This window comes from Suricata suricatta, chromosome 7 (assembly GCF_006229205.1).
Source record: "Suricata suricatta isolate VVHF042 chromosome 7, meerkat_22Aug2017_6uvM2_HiC, whole genome shotgun sequence".
In the NCBI taxonomy this organism is placed as follows: domain Eukaryota; kingdom Metazoa; phylum Chordata; class Mammalia; order Carnivora; family Herpestidae; genus Suricata; species Suricata suricatta.
Window position 1 is genome coordinate 139,962,935 of NC_043706.1, and position 21,068 is coordinate 139,984,002.

The following is a 21,068-nucleotide window of genomic DNA, read 5'->3' on the forward strand; positions in this document are numbered from 1 at the left end:
CGAGCGGGGAAGGAGCAGAGAGAGTCACAGAACCGGAAACAGGCTCCAGGTTCTGAGCGCTCAGCACAGAGCCGGACACGGGGCTCGAACTCAGGAGTGGTGAGATCCTGACCTGAGCCGAAGTCGGACATTAGCCGACTGAGCCCCCCAGCTTATGTCTCATCTTCTATCACACTGTCATCCCTTCTCTGTCGTAATTCTAACATTTCTCCTTTTTAGTCTTCTTCTATGGAAGTGGTTACTTCACCAACTTTTGTAAATTCTTGACAACGTATTTGGTTACATTGCTTATCTCTACAGTGTATTTTTCTTCAAATGGTAAGTTTCGTGGCTACTTAATACATTTTTTTCTTATCGTATCTCTGTTTTGATGCTGTGCTAGGTCCCATTTTAATACTAACAATTGAGGGAGGGGGCTTTTCCTGGACGGTCATTTGAAGTAGTTTTCTGGGTCAGGATAGAAGGTAACATTCTTCTGGGAATGATAATCCAGAACCTTTCTCCCTCTTTGCTATGGATGATGGTTGCAAATGTTATTTGTTTACGTATTTAATTGGGGACCTTTCTCCTCTGCTGCTCTGATCCCAAACGGACATGAGATCTCCCTGCTATGAGCCCTGGTTGCCCCCACCTTTGGAAACAGGAAACAAAGTGCACCCTTTATGGGGTCTTCCTCACCAGAAATTTTTTTTCCTGGTGCTTTCTTTAATGCATCAGAGATCTCTCTCATCACACAGCACAACTTATCGTTTCCCTTCTTCTTATGTGGCTTATGCTGTATCTTAGCCAAACTGGTTTTTTAAAATGGTTTCCTCAAGGTCCACCCATGTTGTCACAGAAGGCAAGAATCCCTTCTTTGTTATGACTGAGTAGTATTTCATAGTGTAAATAAACCACAGTTTCTTTACCCGTTCATCCAATGATGAACCTAGGTTGTTTCATTCGCTGAGAGTAATGCATGCAGCGATAGTGCATATATATTTTCAAATTAGTGTTTTTACTTTCCTCAGACAAATATTAAGAAGCAGAATAGTGGGAATGTATGGTAGTTCTGCTTTTAATTTTTAAGGAGCCTCTATACTGTTTTCCACAGTGGCTGCACCAATTTATATTCCCATAAACAGTGCACAAGGGTCCCTTTTTTTCCACAACTTTGTCAACACTTGTTATTTCTTGTCTTTTTAATGATAGCCATTCTGACATGTGTGAGATGTTAGCTCCCTTTGGTGGGTCACTTTTTCTTCTAATTTTATAGTAAATGAAGTTTGTATTATGTTTGTATGATCTATAGAACAAAACGAAGAAAGAAAAGTTCATGCTAAGAATCATTTTAACTCTTGAGATTTAGTGTTTCTTAGTTAGCAAGGAACTAAAGTAGACTGGGAGGGGGAGGGCATTTTCTAGACTCTTTCTGTACTTCTTTTAAAGGCAGAGTACTTAGATTTCATTCTGTAGCAAAAGCAATGATACAGTAACATATTTCCAAGGAAAGACAGGAAGCAACTCCTCAGTGACTCAGGTTGGGTGTGTTGTGTATTGTGTGTGTGTGTGAATTACTCATATAAGCATGTGGAATGTTTGTATAAAATTCTAATATCCAACATATTTTAAGTCATGCCTACAAATTATATTCAAATCATTAACTGCATGCATGCATCTAAAGTACACCATGGGTATGCAGGAATAAAAATACTGAATGTAAAGAAAGCTGTTGATAAATCTGGGTTGTGAACTGTGAGTGTCTAGTTGGAGTTGGTTAGACAAATGGCCAAGATTGGCTTGTTGTTAACAGAGAAGAGGTTATGAGTTTATTCTCGACGTGGACTAGTTGTTTTTTATTTGGGGTGCAAGCTGGCTTACCTTCGGCTAGCATTCACAGATGAAGATCGTGGCTCAGGAAAAATATACTTTTTTTTATTAAAAGATAAAACTGTGAGGCAAATAAAAGTAAAAAAATACATCTGAAGAGTGAATGAACCATTACTAACTTTACCTAGGATAGACTCCTTAGGTGCATCTTAGCTTCCTCTTCTCCTTTTACATCCTTTTTTTTTTTTTTTAAGTTTATTTATTTTGAGAGAGAAGCAGTGAGAGACAGTGGGGGAGGAGCAGAGGAAGAGAAAGACAGACTCCCAAGCAGCCTCTGCACTATCAGCACAGAACCTGATGTGGGGCTCAAACCCAAGAACAGTGAGATCATGACCTGAGTTAAAGCGTTGGTCGTCCAACAGACTGAGCCACCCAGGTGCCCTGTCTCCTTTTACATTCTTAAAATTTCTTTCCTGGTTGAATGAACCATGATGGGGAAAAAAAAAAAAAAACATACTGATCAGACCCTAATCTTGTATTTACTGTGTTATCTTCCAGTTAAGTTGCAATATGTGTGCTTTACATGTGTGGTAACACACATGTTTTTGCACATTCTTTTCTTCCTTTATCTGTACAGTAGAGTTTATCATTTATAAACAGTGTATGTCATATCTCTGCCATAAATTGAATGAACTTCCAAATCAGCCAGTGGACTAATTTATATTTACCAATATAAGTATCTTTTATTGTAGACATTTCCAAAAATATTTTTCTATTAAATAGCAAGGATTTTTTTTTTTCCCAGAGAATATCAGTTTGGATCATTGGACACAAGGATTTTCAAATTTTCCATTAAAGTGTTCAGGTTATATAAGATGTGATGGTCACCGTTTCTTCACATATACAAAAATAACATTTTTACCGCAATTATTCAGTAAGAAAGAACTCTTCTGCAAGACACAGGAGATACATGTTTATGTATGAACTGTTTACATGCTTTCAGCACTCAAGGTATAGGAGGAATGGAATATATTTTAAACTTTTACCCATTTATATTTTCCTTTCACATTTAGCTCACTCATTTCTTTGGCCTTCGTGTTAAGTGTGACAGTGTATTAGCCCAGCTGTCTCCGCGACTCAGGCATTTTATCAGTTCTACAAGACAGATGCTAAACAGCATAGTCTACATTGAAATCTCTGATGACTCTCTGGAGACAAGTTGATAGCAAGAATCACACTTGAGCACTTAAATATGTGGCCTTTCCCCATATTTAACTGCAAGAAGAGCCCAGCTTTTGAGTGCACTTTTTTAGCCTTCAACTGTCAAGATTTCTTTTTCATCATTTGATTATTGCATCTCATCTTGTTAGGAAAGACTATCAATCTGCCCTTTCCCCTACAACGGAGAATTTAAAGAACTACCGATGCCTATTCCTTTAAACAAAACAATTTAAGAGAAATGGTGTCGCTCAGCATTGCTTTCAGAACTACTTCAACCACAGAGACAACATTTTGAAATACTGTGTTAGTGCCAAGTGTGTTCCAGTTTAGTTATAAATTTAAAATGACAGCACCATAATATTCTCAGCAATCTTTGGGACTTCCTTATTTCATACAGTTGTTGCAGAAGCATTTTTAAATCAAGTTATTGGATCCTACCCTGGGCGAAGTCTAGAATCTATGAAACTGAGGTCGCTATAAAAGTGATAGAACTGAGAAAAATAAGCCTTGAAATGTAAACGGGGATGCATTTTCCATAGGCCCTGTGGATTTCAACAGGGAGCTTAATGTGCCTTTTAAGATTCCACTTAGCTCTACAGTTGGGTGAATTTTCTGTTGATACTGTTTGAACTCAGTATTTGTTGAATTAATAAAAGCACATGTTAGGTTATAAAGGTGTAGAAAGGGTCATTGAGGTCAGCCAGCATCAGTTTTTATTTTGACCCATGAGAAACTTGAGACTCCAAATGGTTCAATCACTTTCCCGTGATGTGCAGTAGCTCATCTGTTCCAGGCTTATGCTTTCTTCTGTAGTGTGTGTATCTTCATGGGCTAGATCCTTGTTCCGATGTTCCCAGATCCTTCTGGAAACAAGGCAGGGCATGACTGACTGTAGAGAGGAAGAGTTAAACCAAGTGATAGATTGTTTGAATTGACATATTTGTCATTTTATTCCACGTTACTGTCTTCACTAACACTGTCTCCCTCTCATTCTACTTATCTGAAAAACCACATTGTAAGCTGTTGCTTTTTTTTCCCCTTTTGGATAATCATCATGTGACAGTGCTAACTTAATTATAACTTATTACAGTAGTCACAATACTCATTTTAGCCTTTATTTATGCTAATTATATTGAAATAGTCTCTATAAGCATTGAGACTAATGTAAGTTATTCATTGTGTCCCACAAGCCTTTGATCTTAAGCAAACTTTTCTCATTTATAGAAGTGAATTTCAAAATAGAGAAGGAGAGTTTTAATGTGAGAAATTTTACATAAAAAGAAAATATGTATTGATCATATCAGTAGTGAATTTTTGGTTACAGAATTGTTGTAATTATGATTACTTAAACCTAAGAATTTTACATAAAATATAGGCAATTAATTCTATTTAATGCTTGATAACTACAAAGGTTGTAAATATCACAAGTCTATGATATAGCAACCATAATTCTCTGATTATTTTTTTCTAATTGAAACTATGCAGAATTCAGGTTAATAGGAAATTAAAATATATTTCTGCCTGGTTCCATTGAAAAGTATAGCTACACTGGAAGAGGAAATAACATTTTTAATAAAAAGAAACAATGACTCAAAACTGAAATGTTTTATCATCTGAGTGTGCAGAATTCTATATATCTTTCTTTGGCATTTCTGTGGCATATCACAGTCTTATTTCTATAGAAGAGTCTGGAAGATATTCTCATCTCTTTTCCTACATGATATATATCTTGAGGATAATATATTTGACTTCCCTCTTTGTCCCCAGTAATAACAGCCTAGTGACTTGGAAATATTATATATTCAGTACAGTTTTCAATAAATGAATGACATGGGTGGGAGCTATTTTAGAGACAGTTTCTTCACTCTATTTCTAAGAAATATTTTAGTGTATGTGACCACAGTTCCTTGAATTCAGTTTTATGAGTTTCTAACACTGAAAAACCTGTACATCACAAGTTCCTCTGGCCATTTTAGACTAAGTATATTAATTAGAACTACACATTTTATTCTAAAATCTATTCCAGTTCCATAAGTGATAAAATAGTTTATGAATTCCAGTATTATAGCCCTTTAATATATTTTTTCTTTCTCCATTTTCAATCACATTAACTTTGCCCTACCTTAACAGTTATATCTCATGAGAAACTCACATTTTGATGATTCATGGAGCAGGGTGTCTTCCTCAAAGTCTACATCTGGTTTTACTCTTGTATTGCTCACTCATCCCTCAGTGTACTACATATAGTCTGGTTTCTATCCTATCATGCTAGTATACCTTTTTAATTTTCAGAGAACTTTCAACACTCTTTTAAAAAAATATATAGTTTATTGTCAAGTTGGTTCCCATATAACCCCCAGTGCTCATCCCAACAAGTGCCTTCCTCCATGCCTGTCACCCCTTTTCCTCTCTCCCCTCCCCCATCAACTCTCAGTTTGGTCTCTGTATTTAAGATTCCCTTGTGGTTTGTCTCCTTCTCTCTCCTCAACTATTTATCCCCTTCCCTCCCCTATGGTCCTCTATTAAGTTTCTCCAGATCCACGTATGAGTGAAAACATATGGTCCTTCTCTGACTGACTTATTTCACTCGGCATAATACCCTCCAGTTCCATCCACATTGCTACAAATGGCCAGATTTTATTCCTTCTCATTGCCATGTAGTATTCCATTGTATATATAAACCACATCTTCTTGATCCATTTGTCAGTTGATGGACATTTAGACTCCTTTCATTATTTGGCTATTGTTGAAAGTGCTGCTATGAACATTGGGGTGCATGTGCCCCTATGCATCAGCCCTTCTGTATCCCTTGGGTAAATCCCTAGCAGTGCTCTTGCTGGGTCATAGGGGAGTTCTATTGTTAATTTTTTGAGGAGCCTCCACACTGTTTTCCAGAGCGGCTGCACCAGTTTACATTCCCACCAACAGTGCAAGAGTCAACCCTCTTCTTAATGAACCTGTTTGTGTCACTAAAAATACTTGATCCTCTCACTCATGGATTTCTGTGATAGCATCCCTTCCCCCATTTTCTTGCTATGATTCTAATTATTCTTCCTCTGCTCCAGTAGAATCCACTTATTATTAAGTCTCCAGGAAATGTTTCAGGTGCCCAGCCTTTTTCTAACTGTATACTTCCTTTCCCTTTGGGAAAAGTTACCAGTCTCCAATAGATTCAACCCATTCAGCCTGCTGTCCCTGATAATCTCCATACAGATGGTGTTGGTGGTCTATGGTCACAGTTAGTTTGTCCCTTGGTCATTTTATGTCTTATGTGAAGAAGAATCCCACTCACAGGTAGGAATATGGTGTGTCAGGAACGGTTTCCTAGAATTAGTGAAGTTTGTGTTGAGTCATGAGGTGATTCATGGTTATTCAGGAGAAAAAGAAGAAGCAAAAAAGGAATGAAGGGGTAAGAGAGAATAACAGGTTAGTGGAACAGGTTAATCATGAAGACCATATTTGAGAATGGCCAGTATTTGGGGATAACCAGAGGCACTCATGGAGGAGGGGCCAGAGACACAACCGGTTAGCTTTCAGATGTCTATACAGCACGTCAGTGGGAAATCCTCTGCTGATTTTAAGTAGATTAAGGAGATGATTTAATTAGTCAATATTCATTGTGGCCAACATTCCCAGTGTCCTGAGGCAGGAATGACATAAAGAAACTCAAAGCTAGAGGCAGGAAGAACAAAAAAAGACCAAGAAACTTTTCTACCAAAAAAAATTTAAAGATTTTAAATGCTGAATAAGTAAAAATGGAAAACAAAGGTGGTGAGGAGATATTTACAGTAAATGCAAGCAATAGTTATGTACTGTGCTATTTTGTTCTAGCAGCCCAGCTAGACTAAGACAGAACACCTGCTCTCCTATGTTATCAACAAATAATTTTATCAAGAATCATAAAATATAAAGTTTGATTTTATTATCTCATATGAATTACTCTGACTGAGGGCATAATATAAAATGGGGGAAATGTGATATGCTTGAGATGTTCTAAATAATGTGATTACAAAGGCAAAAAAATCAGAAGTAGTATACATTTCAAATATAATTGCAAATAGTTGGTAGAATATTGCTTAGCTACAAAAAACAAAATCCTGTTATCCATAGCAAGTGAAAAAGTACACTAAATGAAAAGGGCATAAAAATGAAAAATATCAGGCGCCTGGGTGGCTCAGTCAGTTAAGCATCTGATTTTGGCTCAGGTCATGATCTTGCAGTTTGTGAGTTCAAGCCGTAGGGCCTGCTTGTTAAGGACTCCAAAATATGTCTACGTATGTTGAACATTTGTTGAAATACATATATTTTTTACTATAGAAGGCACTTGTTATCTTTTCCGGCTATTCCTAACAAAAACCTCACGATCATAATGTTTTGCTAAACTGTTAAATTGATAAATTATTGAAGTGTCTTATAAAAACTTGACCTGGTAATACGAGCTCACTTTTGTTAATGCCAAGGCATCCCATTCAGCACTACAATCAGATCTGATCATTGTAACACTTTTGCAAACATTTCCCTGGTCACTTGGTAACCTTAGGTAGTGGGAAATTCCTCTCGGGTTAGAATAACTGTGTCGGCATGTGGGGCAGACGCTGAACCCTGGTGCTACTTACCTAGAAATCTAGGCGGATGGCAACAAACTCGCCAGCCCTGCGGCTGCTCCACCGGCCCCTGAGGAGCTCGGAGACCGTCCAACTCTTGCCTGACCACAGTGTTTTCATCCAGGTTTCAGGTTAAAGCTGATGAAAATAGGAAGTTAATGTCTTTGTATCAGATTGTTTCACTGTTAGTAAGCTGGCTCTACAACCCGATTAGAATAACACAATGTAGATTTCCCAGCTTTCATTTATGCTAAAAAAGAAACTATTGAGAAGAAAACTTTCAAACTATATGATGAAGCATTTTAGAGAGGCTTAAAATTCTTTCCTACTAATTATTAGTTTTTGTGACCATTTGATGGAGCGTCTGATCTAAGTCCTCAGTCCCTCAGCACATTCAATAAGTGTAGGCATCTAAAGCACTCTGTCATTTATAGCTACTTCAAAGTGCATTCAAAACCTTGGTTCTTAAGTGCATTAGATTTTATTAAAAGCATTCTGCTGTGACACCCATTCTTTCTAATCGGTTTATGGACAGCCCTCACCATTTAGGCAAATCCTAATTGCATTTTCCCACAAATGTACTTTGATTTATGGTTCCTTATTCTTTATTATTTATAGTGAATCAGGGTAAAATTCTTAAGACATTAAACAAAATGTATAGTAGTTCTTCTACAAATATGTGAAGTACATAAGGATTCTTAATAGGTTTTTTTGCTTGTTTTTAAATGTATTTAATCAATCTACATTCATCTGTGTGATTTCCAGTAATCATATCTTTATTGCCTTTCCTGAGATAGTTATTTACTTGATTTTTTGTGTACAGGTTTTTAGAATTACCTAGAATTCTGGGAAGGATTATGTGTAGAGCATTAAAAATATATCCTTCTATTAGGTTTAAGTAGGTACCTATGTATTTGGAACAGAAAAAAATATTATCTAGGGACAGTGACAGGGCATCTGCATAAAATTAGGTAATGCCTATGTTGTGCTAATGTGTTTAACTGAAAATGTTCTAACCAGTTTTCGGATTACACCTTTTGAGATGCCAAGAGTTCATTTGGAATGGATCTGTAGCAGAATCCAAAAAATATAATGTTTTAAAATAAGTAAGTGGCACAAATATAAAAACAGAATAATAATACTCAAGAAAGAATTTTCTCACTATTGAGTTATTGCATAACAGCAAACTAAGTAAAGACTCCCCATGGAATAATAGGCATGGAAGCATTTCTGTAGGGAGTCCAGGAAAATTTATGGGGAGAAAGATGAATAGAAGTTGTCTATAGCCATTTGTAAAGCCTTCTAGGCTTCTTAGAGAGAAATATGCTCTTTCTTTTAAAAGTTTGGATGATTAAAATTTCGAATCCGGAATCAGAAAGAATGGAGTATATCTAGAATAAGAGACAAAAGGAAAAAGAGAAATTAATTTTAAGATAAAAAGGGAAAGAGAGAAAGATAATCTCTAGCAAAATTTAAATCAATTAAGAAAATGGGAGGCTTGCTTCCAACAACATAAATAATAACATCTAGAAAAATTGAAAAAGGCGGTTAGCAGGTGATGAGCAGACAAAAGTCTAAGTGTCCATTGTAGCTGAGTGTTTTAAGTGAGGAACTGAGCCTTTCACATCTACTGGAACAGTACAGAGCAGCAAAGAGGCCCTCAACACCCACAGTGTCCCGCGGAGACCACCCAGAAGTGGTTTGGACTTCACCCTAACCAGCAGTAAGAAGACTGCATCCTTTCTGCTGGGTGCAGTCAGAGAATGCCTCCTAGTGGGACAGGAATTTCAGTGCCCAGCAGTAATGAGACCATCCCTTCTGTGGTATCCTATGGGGAGCAATAATGGGGCCCTCCCAACTCCCCCATCAGGGAGGGGTCAGTAGATGCCTCATGGAACTGGGGCCCCCACCTTCACCCCATGTCAATGAGAAACTCCCTCTATGGAGTGGAGGCCAGGTGGGGACCAGGATTTCTGCCCCAGCTTGCCAGTAATTAAGTAGTGCCCCTCCCACCTCTATGCCAGAGATAGGAGGAATAAACCAGCTAAAACAGAAGGGTTAAGGTCTGGAGTCTCACAACACACCAGGGTCCAGGTTTCAAAAGAAAATCAATCATCACACCAAGAATCAAGAAAATCAAAAAACAAATGAAAAAAAAAGACAATCACCAGATATCACCCTTACTCTCTAGACCCTGGCAACCACCAATCGATTCTTTATTTCTAGGAGTTCAGTTCCTTTAGATGCCACATATAAGTGACATCACACAGTATTTGTCTTTTTGTCTGACTTACTTCGCATAATGCCCTCAGGTTTCATCCATCTTGTCACAAATGGCAAGATTTCCTTCTTTTATTATGGCTGAACATTCATATATATATATATATATATATATACATATGTGTGTGTGTGTGTGTGTGTATGTATAATTGTACATATATATGGTTAAATATATGTATATGTACATAGATGTATATGTATGTGGTTGAATATTCAAATATATATGTATTTTTCTTTATGCATTTAATTTTAATTTAAAAAAACAAAGCATGAGGTATTTGTTGACTAGCATTCAGTATTGTACCATAACACAATGCACACAAACACACGTGAACACACATATGCACTACAGCACTGTAACTTCCTGTAAATATGCTGGTTTAATTTGGCTAAGTTTTCCTTTTTTGGATTATGTATACCACTCTTTAAAGGGTGCTAAAACGGTGGCATGATGGCAGATGGTAATCTTTTGTTGTTGTTGTTGGTATGTAACTTGTTGGTGAAATAAAAGTTGTGAATTCTTTGTCAATATCCAAAACTGTGGTTCAAGACTGACCACTCCATAAATTGCTGGAGTCCGGGAATGGCATCCCCACAGTCTCTGTGACACTAACATAGCGGCGAAGGTAGGTGTAACTTCCGGCTCAGAGCTCTGCACACAGCTGTCGTCATGTACGGACGGTGCCTTAACAGGTACATTTGTCTGAAAATTGTGGCCAGTGACTCTAATACCAGAACAGACTTCAAGTCTTGTGTAAGTGAGAGGCCATCTTGCTTCGCCATAGTTACTTGTGTACTTGTATGGTGGGGGTAATGTGATACTGTAGTGAATGTGATAATAATGCCATAATGTAGAGAAGGAAATGCTAAATCTAATGAAATCTAATAAATGCCTTTGTGTTACCTCACCAACTCCATTTCAGCATTTATCATCTTAATATTTTAATATCCTATTCAGTTTCTACCCTCAGTGTTTCTATATGCATTAAATATGTATTTGTCATTATTTAGTATATTTATTATGTTAGATCTGTTTTTACATATTTCCTTGTTAAAATTAAAGTTTTTACATGCATCTTAAAAGCATTATATCAAGTAAGTTATATTTCATATATTATTTGCTGTTTTGTACATATGAAGCATTAACAAATTAATCATGTTTTTATTAAACTAATAAATAGGGACACCTGGGGTGGGTTACTTGGTTAAGCATGTGACTCTTGGTCTAGGCTCAGGTCATGATCTCATGGTTGTGGGATCAAGCCCCATGTCAGCGTCTGCGCTGACAGTGCAGAGCCTGCTTGGGATTGTCTCTCTCTCCCCCTCTCTCTGCCCCTCCCTCGCTCACACCCTGTGTCTCTCTCTCAAAATAAATCAATAGACTTACAAAATAATTAATAAATAAACTAATAAACTTTCAGAGAAAGATAATCAGTGGTCTGTAAATTTCTAAATAGTTCACTTATCACTTTAAATTTTGTAACCTAATGAATTAGTTTATATGTAAATAATACAGATTTAAAAAATACTCTCAATGTGAATAACTCAATATGAAATGTTTCTCAATTTGTGGAGTGAAAGATTCACATGTAATCTACTGTTAATACCTCATAAATTCATAATATCAATTGTATACACATACATATACACATATGTAGTAGACCACCAGCTTTCTTAAGAATTTTCTTATTTATTATAATTTAATTTTATATAATATTTGCATAGTTTGTTGTTGACATGAGAACATATTTTACCATTTTATGCATATAGAATGATTTAAAGGGCATATTTCAAATTGACTCAGTATTCCATAAAGTATATCAGACCTGAGTTTAGAAATAGCAATTATTCATAATCTTAAAAGTTTTAACACTCTAAGTGGAACTTAGGCACCTCCATTAAATTTTTTTTCTTAAAAGTTTAGGCTTTATTCCCCTTATAACATGATGCTTTCTTAGAATGCTTTTTCTAAATTAACTTGAAATAAAGTAAATTGCTAATAAAGATTATAAAATAATTCTCCCCCTTAAACTGTTGTATTACTGAACCTGCTATTGTCCATCATTAGACAATTAGGTCTTGATCTCCCAGAATATTTCACATGAACTAAAACTGAAGAAAAGTCTTTTTCACTGTGCATTTTTTAGTATTTTTTAAAGCCTGATTCCTACTCTTTGCTTTTCTTTGAAGGTGAGAGGCCCTCCAGCTGCAGGAGCGTTTAAAGAAAGACCAACGAAGCCCACAGCGTTCCGAAAATTTTATGAGCGAGGAGACTTCCCGATCGCCATTGAGCACGATTCGAAAGGAAACAAGATCGCGTGGAAGGTAAGTCAGGGCCCGGCTGGGGAAGCCGGTGACACCTGCCAACGCCGAACAGGGTGGCGGACACAAGCTGGAGAGGGTTCTCAGGGAAGGGAAGATGGTGGGCAGGCGCTCGGAGAAAGCCCCCCTGTGTCAGCCGTCCACCTTGGCTAACAATTAAATTACAGCCTGCAAAACAGAAAATGACAGAGTTGCTTTGCCTTAGAGAATCGTCCGCGGCCCGATTCATCTCTATTTTTATGAGAACCTGGCAGCCCGGCCTGTTTCAGGCTGTCCATCAAATGATGGAACTGGTGGCTGACTACGGAGAGCAACAGCCATTTATCTCCCCCGAATTTCACCTTCCTGCAGGACACTTCCAAATGGAAGCTTTAATTACCTAAACGGATAGGTCAAGATTGTCTGCTCCCTGCCAACGCAGAGCGGAATACGAAAGCAGGCCGGTGCGAGGCGCCGCTCGCTCCCCGTCCGCGCCCGGGTCGGCGGCGGCGGCTGTCCTGCTGCCCGCTCAGAGGCCGACCTCCACGCTGAAACCATTACAGCATTACAGCACCGACACTTTTCTGACAAAAGGTTAATTGGCTTCAAAATAAATGTATTGCCTAATGACTCCATTCTAATGTGGCTGTGTTTCTTTCTAAAAGGCTCGCTGATGTTATTTGTAAAAACTTGCCAATCTCTTAACTGGAGAGGGCTTTTACATTTAATTTGAAAAACGCAATGCTGATCTCTAAACAGCTTCTGCTATTTAATTATTTTGCGTTACCAAGGACTTTGCTTTGGGTGATATTTATCAGCTAAAAGGGTTTCTCGGGCTAAAGACAGAGTGGTGCATGCACGTCACACCAGGCAGAGGAGCGTAAAAGGATTTTGCCAAATATCATCTAACGGAAGCCGTTGACCCGTTTAACTAAAAAGCCCCACAATCGTGTCTGAAGGTGAAGGTAGGAGTTGTGTGGAATTGGCTCGAATATACATTAAAAAAACAAAATGACCAAAATAAAGAATTCATCAAAGTAAATACTTAGATTCATCAGTTTTCCTTCCTTTATGGAAAAACTAGTAAGAGCATTGTTTGTGCTGTCTCCAGTAGGTCTCTAAAAGTTTTCTTATAATTATCGAGTATTTCTAATCTTGAGAAGTCTTTTGGTATTCAAGGATTGAGCTTAGAATTACTACAAGTTATTTCGCGAAAGAAATCCCGAAGGTGTTCCTGTTATTAAATTTCGTCATAATTATTTTAGAAGGATGAAGAACATTACTATCTCTACCTCGGTTTCAGTGATTTCTATTAAAATGTGAACTTGTTATGTGACAAGGTGCATATAGTGAGAAAGGATTTACAGGAAATATAAGTAATTTAGATATTTTAGGCTTTGCATAAGTATATATCCCCAAAACCTTCCTGTGATCTTTGGGTTTGTTTATATTTGATTGGTTACATGCATTTCCTGTTTGTTTATACACCGGTGCCTCCGGGTAACACAGTGGAGTTTCTGACAAGCCTCATTCCTGTGGAGTAAAAGAATGTGCTATAATTCTTTATAAAAAGTGAGTGGATTTTAGTGTTTTAAGCAATTACAGCACACAAAAATTATGTCAATAAACATTTTTATAGATTTATTTTGACCTGTTCAAATAACCTTATGAGTAACTTTTGGTAGTGTGAGGAGACTAAGAAAAAAAAATCATCTTGAAAATAATGAAAATGTAGGATGACTCATTGTGTTTTATCTTTGCTATATCCCAACAGTCAGAAGGGATATAAACTACTTTTGTTTTTTATGGTTATATTAATTCTTTTAAGTTACTGTTGACGATAGTACTGATTCAGCAAGCCAAAAAGTCAGAATAAAAAGGAAGCAATTTATTCTCTGACATTGGTAGAATAAAATAGCAAATGCTTAGAGAAAGCGTCTTATCCGATAACCTGTAGGCTTCTGTCTTTGAAAATCTCGCCAACCGTATTTCCGTATTTCCGTTACACTACTCTTAATACTGAAGGGAAAGCGTTAACATTATTCAGCATCGGCTTGTGGACAATCTCTCAATATAGTCATATTTGCTCCTTTGGGGCATGTGCTGTGAGGACCGTCTGGGGCTTGGGAGGGGCAGAGGCCTTCCTTAGGATGCCATACCTAAGGACGGGGTCTTGAAGGTTGAAGGAAGCAGGGCTACCCCGCTGCACCCCACAAGATAAAAGTAAAACACAACCCAGGACCCTGCACTGTGCTTCCTTCCTGTGTGCGGACAGAGCCCAGGAGCCAGGTCTTCATGTCACGCTCACCCCCTGTTTACGGCTTCCGAGTAGCTCTCTTCCCAGGAAAGTAGTGGTCCTCTCTCCATACTCTTGTGACACTGCTGGGACTCCAAGGAGGTTGTGAGCGCCTGAGATGGTGTGCATGATTCAGTTGTAGGAGATGGTAAATCTCTTATCAGAGTTCAAGAGGCATGACCCGGAAGTACTTAGGAGCCAACGTCCCGGAGCGGTGGAGTCTGTCCCTGCTTCGGAGACTCAGCTAATCTGCGAAGTCGCTGATCGTTCCTTCCCCACGACCCCAAGTCCCTGCTTGTTCTACATGAGCTGACCCCATCATTGCTCTGCTAGAAATCACCATGTATTCTTGAAATAGAGTTACTCTCCAGTAACTACGTGTAAATGACCTAATTAAGTCAGAAAATAGAAGGAAAGGTGAGACATAAGTAAATGTCTTTTGCACATTTAGATTTTTTTCAACCCGTATCCTGAACGGCCACCCTAGTTTAGTGCACATGAAAACGGTATTTGTTCCACACGCCAAAGCAACAAGGCAGACCAAATGCCGGAATCTGGGCAGTTCAGTCTAGTCCTTATGGTATCGCTAAAAATCAGAGCACAGTCTAATACAAGGTTCTGCAGTGGGGGAAATGTTCTACATCTGCACTGTCCAATAATTACAACTAGCCATATGTGGCCATTAAGCACTTGAAATGTCCCTAGTGAGACTGAGGAGCTAAATTTTTAATTTTAATTAATTTTAATTTAAATAGCCACATGGTTACCATATTAGACAGTGCTGCTCTACATTAAGAGAGTGGCAGTCCGAATAGATGCCTGAACCTGCTGGCCAGATAGACGACTGTAGCTACGAGCGAATTACCGTTAAAATGAAAAAGTAGGACTGATCCATGCATTTGTGCCGTGGCTGTCGACACCAATCATATATTCCTTGGTAAACGTGAAAACAAGTTTTGCAAAATTTTTGTAGTGAAAATTTTCCACATACTTATCAGTGGCAAGTGAATTATCTAGGAAAAATGAATAGGTCTGATCTGTAATATGAAATCTATTAGGCAAGCTCTGGCATACTTTTTCTTTTTAAATATGTGTTTTCTAAATATAGCTAAGTTAATTAAATTATCAATTATTAATGGCTAAAGACATTAAAAAACATAACATAAGTCTGTCTCTGTTTCTACCTTCTCCTTGACCCTACCAACATTCGGGGGACATGACGTTATTCTGTGGCTGATATCTTCAATATCCAGAGTACAGGCAACAGGAGGGAAAAACAGCTCAACAGTCTGGATAAGTTACAAAGCAGATACTCAGCATGAACCACAGACGTTCTAAAATTGTGTTCAAATTTCCACATCTTAAATTTCCACCTGGGAGTAGAAAAGTTCTCTGTGACCAGTCTTCTCACTTCTGCCTTCCCTTATCACCCACCCGGGCCCCACCCCCCTCACCCCACAGTAAGTTTCAGGAACCCTTCAGGCCTCCCCTGGAGCTGCCCCCACCTTCCCTTCCCCTTCCCTGCCTCCTGCAGGCTCCCTTCCTCCCCTCCCCCTCCCCCCTCCCCTCCCTGCCCCTCCTTCCTCTTCCTCCTTTTCCTACTCCTCTTCGACTTCTTCCTCTTCTTCTTCCTCCCCTTTTCCTTCCTCCTCTCTCCTTCCTTTCCTTGTTTTTTTTCTTTACTTCTTCCAAGGTCACTTTTCGAGAGGGAGCAGGAGCCCGTCCTAGCTGTCTGTTTTGAGCAGGAGTCTTAAGTCACCAGGAGTCACCGGAAGGAATGTGATGTAATCATTGTTATTTAGACACTTGATGAGGAGCAGAAATATGAATCCCAGGCAGCCCATGAAGTTCACTGTCTCATAAATTCTGATAATAGGCTATTGTTTTAAAATGGCGTAGGACTACAGGTTACTTAATTAGTTAATTAATTAATTTATATTTATTTTTTTATGTTTTTATTTTGTTTTTGAGAGAGAGACAGTGTGTGAGCAGATGAGGGGCAGAGAGAGAGAGAGAGAGAGACATGCACAGAAACTGAAACAGGTTCCAGGCTCAGAGCTGTCAAAGTCAGACGCTTAACCGGCTGAGCCACCCAGGCACCCCAAAACACACGTTACTTTAAAATAGCCACTTTGATCTAGACCTTGGCCGAAGGACTTGAAGAAAAATGTCAGAATCACCCTGGAGTTTTTTTTTAATTAACAATATGGTACCATAAGCCATTCATTTAGTTTGGAGAGCCACGACTACACTAAGGTGTCTCTTAAGTTCCTTCACTTCATAGGCATTTTGATACAGTAGATACTGATAGAAATCCCCTTTCTCCAGCCGTCCATGGTACCAGGATTCTTGACAAAATGTGACATACGCTAGGACTCTTGCTTTCACTAAATTCCTAATGAACATGCACAAAGGAGTCCCAGGTATTAGATAGGTTTGAGTAAGAAATAGATGCCCTGTAAATGTCTCGCCAAATCAGGCTCAAATACAAACCTATTACAAATGCAGCTCAGACAGCAAACATCCAGATTGTCTTATAAAGGGAAAAAAAAATCTCAAAATGGCCTTTGTCAGCAGCTCACAATCTCTCATCTGGCAAGGTTGTCACAGGCTTCATCCAAAGTGGCATCGCTGGGGGCAGGGGGCATTTCTGCATTCTTGTTTTCTCATCCCTTATTGAATCCGTAAACGGTGTTAGTAACCTGTTCTACTGAAATAAAGTTAACAAGGCCAGAACTGATACACACGGGCAGGTATGCGTGAGAGTGGACTTCAGGTAGCCTCACCGCGCTGCCAAGAACGTGACCTTCGGTACTGGCCTTTTGGAGAAGTATACAGTGTCATCACGAAAACGTACTTCCCCCGTGGTGAGTGTATTCATCATACAGGTACTTGTTGATTCAAACTGTGATCACACAACTGTATGTTTCTATTAAAAAGTGACTTCATAAATCAATATTAATCAGGTAACTAAAAACAAACTTTTCTAATTTTTTATATAGTTTACCGTCAAATTGGTTTCCATACAACACCCAATGCTCTTCCCCACAAGTGCCCTCCTCCATGTCCATCACCCCCTACCCCCCACCCCCTTCAGCCTTCAGTTCTTTTTCAGTATTCAGTACTCTCATGATTTGGATTCCTCTCACTTCCTAACTCTCTTTCCCCCTTCCCCTCCCCATGGTCCTCTGTTAGGTTTCTTCTGTTAGACCTATGAGTGAAAACATATGGCATCTGTCCTTCTCCACCTGAGTTATTTCACTTATTATATAAATGTATTGATATGTTTATATAAAGAACTACAAAATACAGGAAGTTGGCATATATTAAAAAAAAAGAAAATGAAAACCAGGTAGGGACTACAATAGAGCCAATATCAAGGTTAAATAAAGTGGCGTATTCTAACGTCTTCTAAACATGGGATTATTGTATTTCTGGTTTGTTCACTCATTTATCCCAGAGCCTAGAGCAGTGCCTGGCATAGAGCAGGTGCCTAGTGATCCGTGTTGAGTGAATGGAAAGTGTAGAGCAGATTGACCGTCCTCAAGCGTTACTAGACACCATTTCATGATGTGTCTCACACTCAGCAGGCTTCACTGCCTTTATCAGTCACCTCGTGCTGCATGAGTGGGATGGCGTATTTTTAATGACGGGAGCTCTAACAAGTCTTGGTTCATGGGGTGCCAGGTGGCTCTGTTGATTGAGTGTCTGACTCTTGATTTCGGCCCAGGTCATGAGCTCATTTTTCCTGAGTGTGCTGACAACACAGTGTGTATGGCTCTGGGCTGACAAGTTGGAGCCTGCTTCGGATTCTCTCTCTCCCTCCCTCTCTGCCCCTCCCCTACTCACACAATCACTCTCTCTCAAAAATAAATAAACATTAAAAAATAAATTTGGTTTCATAATTAGTAAAATAAATATATTTTGAGGTGTTCATGGAATAGTTAGGGGATAAATATTGATTAGAAATTCCAGTATGTTTATGCACAGCTCAGAATTCTATGCAATTGTTTCGGTGGGTTGGACTTTTATTATGAAAATGCTCCTTTAATTATATGTACACTGATTTTTTTAATTTCTTAAATTTCACAATGGCAAATTCACCTAAATGACTAAATATATATGTCCAGTTTGAACATCCAAGTAAAGAAACTGATGTGCGTGGATTAATTGGATGCTTAAACTTATCTTTAAAATTTCTGCTGACCGTGGCTGGACCGCACCCTCAATTTCAGGTCGACTCACAAGTTGCTAGTACCCACGCAGGACTCCTCAGAATTTCTTCTCAGTTTGTTCTTTTTCCCAGTTCTTTTCAGTTCTCAGCGCATTGATATTCATGAACTATAAAAAGCTCTGTCAATGTGACTGTTTTCATTGACATAACTGATAATTTCCTACTAGGAAAAACAGTTATTGAATATAATTATTATTAAAATCATACACTAATTTTCTTACAATTAAAATCAGCCCCAAACCGTGGTAGCTCATTATCTGTAAATAGTATTGCGTTTAAAGTAAGTCACTCCGTGATATGGTACCGGAGCCATTAGTCCTCATTATATTCTTCTCAGAATTCTACAACTTTGATTAATCATTAGTCCTTTGGTACCTGCAATTTCTTAATGTTTCAATTTCTTAAGAAAGCAAAAAATTAGTATCTAATACCCACCCCCAACCCAGGTAAGACCGATGTTGATTTCTGAAATCTTGTAAGCAAATTTGTTTAATAGTTGAATGATTTGTTTCACATGAAGAAGAATGGATGTTCTCTTGGAATTGTCCAGGGTTTCTATTTCTTTTGATATCTGCCAAAGCTGGAGTTTGGAAAGCAAGCCTTAGTAGAATTTGTAAGGCAAATTTGACAAAAGAAGTGACAATTTACCTGATTTTTGTGCGGGAGAGCTGCCACGTTTCCACCATTAATTCCTCTGTGATTAATTAATAGACAGGGCTTATTCTAGAAGTCTAGAAAAAAAAAATCCTCTGGCAATTACTGTGCCTCTCTGTGTTTTTTGGAGGAGGGGGCTGCATACACGATGAAACGCCATTCTTTTATTTGATGTAAATTGCGGTGTGTTAAAAGTGTATAGCATGAAAACACAGCCGTGTATCAGAAATAACTTTAATTTAAATTGGTTCCATGACCTCTGAAAGCTAGATGAGAGGCTTTCTGCTGAATGGGCTGGTGCTCTCTGCTGCCTCTATAATTTATGTGAGAAATTAGTGCGGATGGCTCACTTTTATGGAGCAGTACTGTTTGTAGCAAGCCTGCAGAAACAATTTTCCCCCAAGCCTCCATCTGTTCTCCAAACTAGGGCATATGCCATCTCATCGAGCTTGAAAGCCAACTGATTTATAACTCCTGGAAAGTGCATAGATTGAAAAGAAAGGTCGCCCGCCGCCCCGTGACAGTGATTTGGTAGGCCTCGGCGGAAGACAATTCGCATTCCCCGGGGCCCAAGGGGAGAAGCGGTGTTGTAAGTTTCAGACCCGGTGGACTGACAGCTGGAAGGAAAACAAATCACTCCTGCTTTCTCAGGGAAAGGACCCCCTGTTGAAAAGTAGGAGCGGTCTTGGTAGTGTTAGGGTGTCACAGCTAAGACACTGCGTTGTCACTCACCCGCCGCGAAGAAGATCGGGGCTTCCGGCCGCCCTCCCAGGGATCAGTGCTGCCATTTCAGGGGTAACAGTACTCCAGTCTTCAACCTAAGAATGTATGTCGCTGCCTGTTAGAAAGTTCCATTTGGGGACATAAACCGGACTTTGATGATTTTTCTGTATCTGCCTGGAGGGCGAATCTCCAGCTCTGTTCCAATTAGTAATTTAATAAGTGGCTCCCGCTCCGTCTTATCACTTGTCACATATCCCTTTGCTTTATTGAAGCACTTTTGAGATCAAAAGTTCTTTGACAGATGACAAGTCGAATCGGATTGATGGTATGATAGTAAAAAAAAAAAATCAATGTTTGTTTGATGCTTTTATTTAGAGTGGTCAAAGTGTCTCTACATTTGAGGCTTCTAGATATTGAGTGAATTTTCAACCCCCTGCCGTTGTATTAAAGTTTCTCCTTTTCTTTCAGGTAAAATCTGAATAAAATGTTAATGAATACCGATACCAACTTTAACCCATATTTGAGGCAGCAATTTTAGGAAATTACATCTTATCAAAAAGGTTATCCTGACCTTGAATGTTCTATGTAAAAATTAGCACTGATGGGATAATCAGAGGAATTCATGTAAAAAGAAAATTTATCCGTGGGGCGCCTGGGCGGTTCAGTCTGTTGAGCATCTGACTGGGCTCAAGTCATGATCTCACAGTTCATAGGGTAGAGCCCCCGTGTTGGGCTCTGTGCTGACAGCTCAGAGCCTGGAGCCTGCTTCACATTCTGTGTCTCCCTCTCTCTCTGACCCTCCCCACTCGCTCTGTCTCTCTTGCTCTCAAAAATAAATAAACGTTAAAAAAATGATTCCTTATTACTACTTATAAGGTTTTATTCTCAATATGAAATATATACATGTTTATATTATAAAATAAAATATTGGCAAGCAGAAGGAAAA

At 38.7% G+C, this 21,068-nt stretch overlaps 1 protein-coding gene and 1 long non-coding RNA gene across 2 annotated transcripts in view; one reads left to right on the forward strand and one right to left on the reverse strand.

The window, feature by feature from the left end:
• PACRG (parkin coregulated) overlaps positions 1–21,068 on the forward strand; it is a 474,436-nt gene that overhangs the window by 54,500 nt on the left and 398,868 nt on the right. Inside the window, exon 2 of the mRNA XM_029945168.1 lies at positions 12,105–12,239. Coding sequence (XP_029801028.1) covers positions 12,105–12,239 — 135 coding nt within the window. The remainder of the gene's footprint in view (positions 1–12,104; positions 12,240–21,068) is intronic.
• On the reverse strand, positions 3,735–14,646 carry LOC115296692. The gene is made up of 3 exons (XR_003911004.1): positions 14,524–14,646; positions 7,647–7,772; positions 3,735–3,919 (listed from the first exon to the last, which is right to left on the reverse strand). It is a non-coding gene; the product is annotated as an uncharacterized LOC115296692 (long non-coding RNA).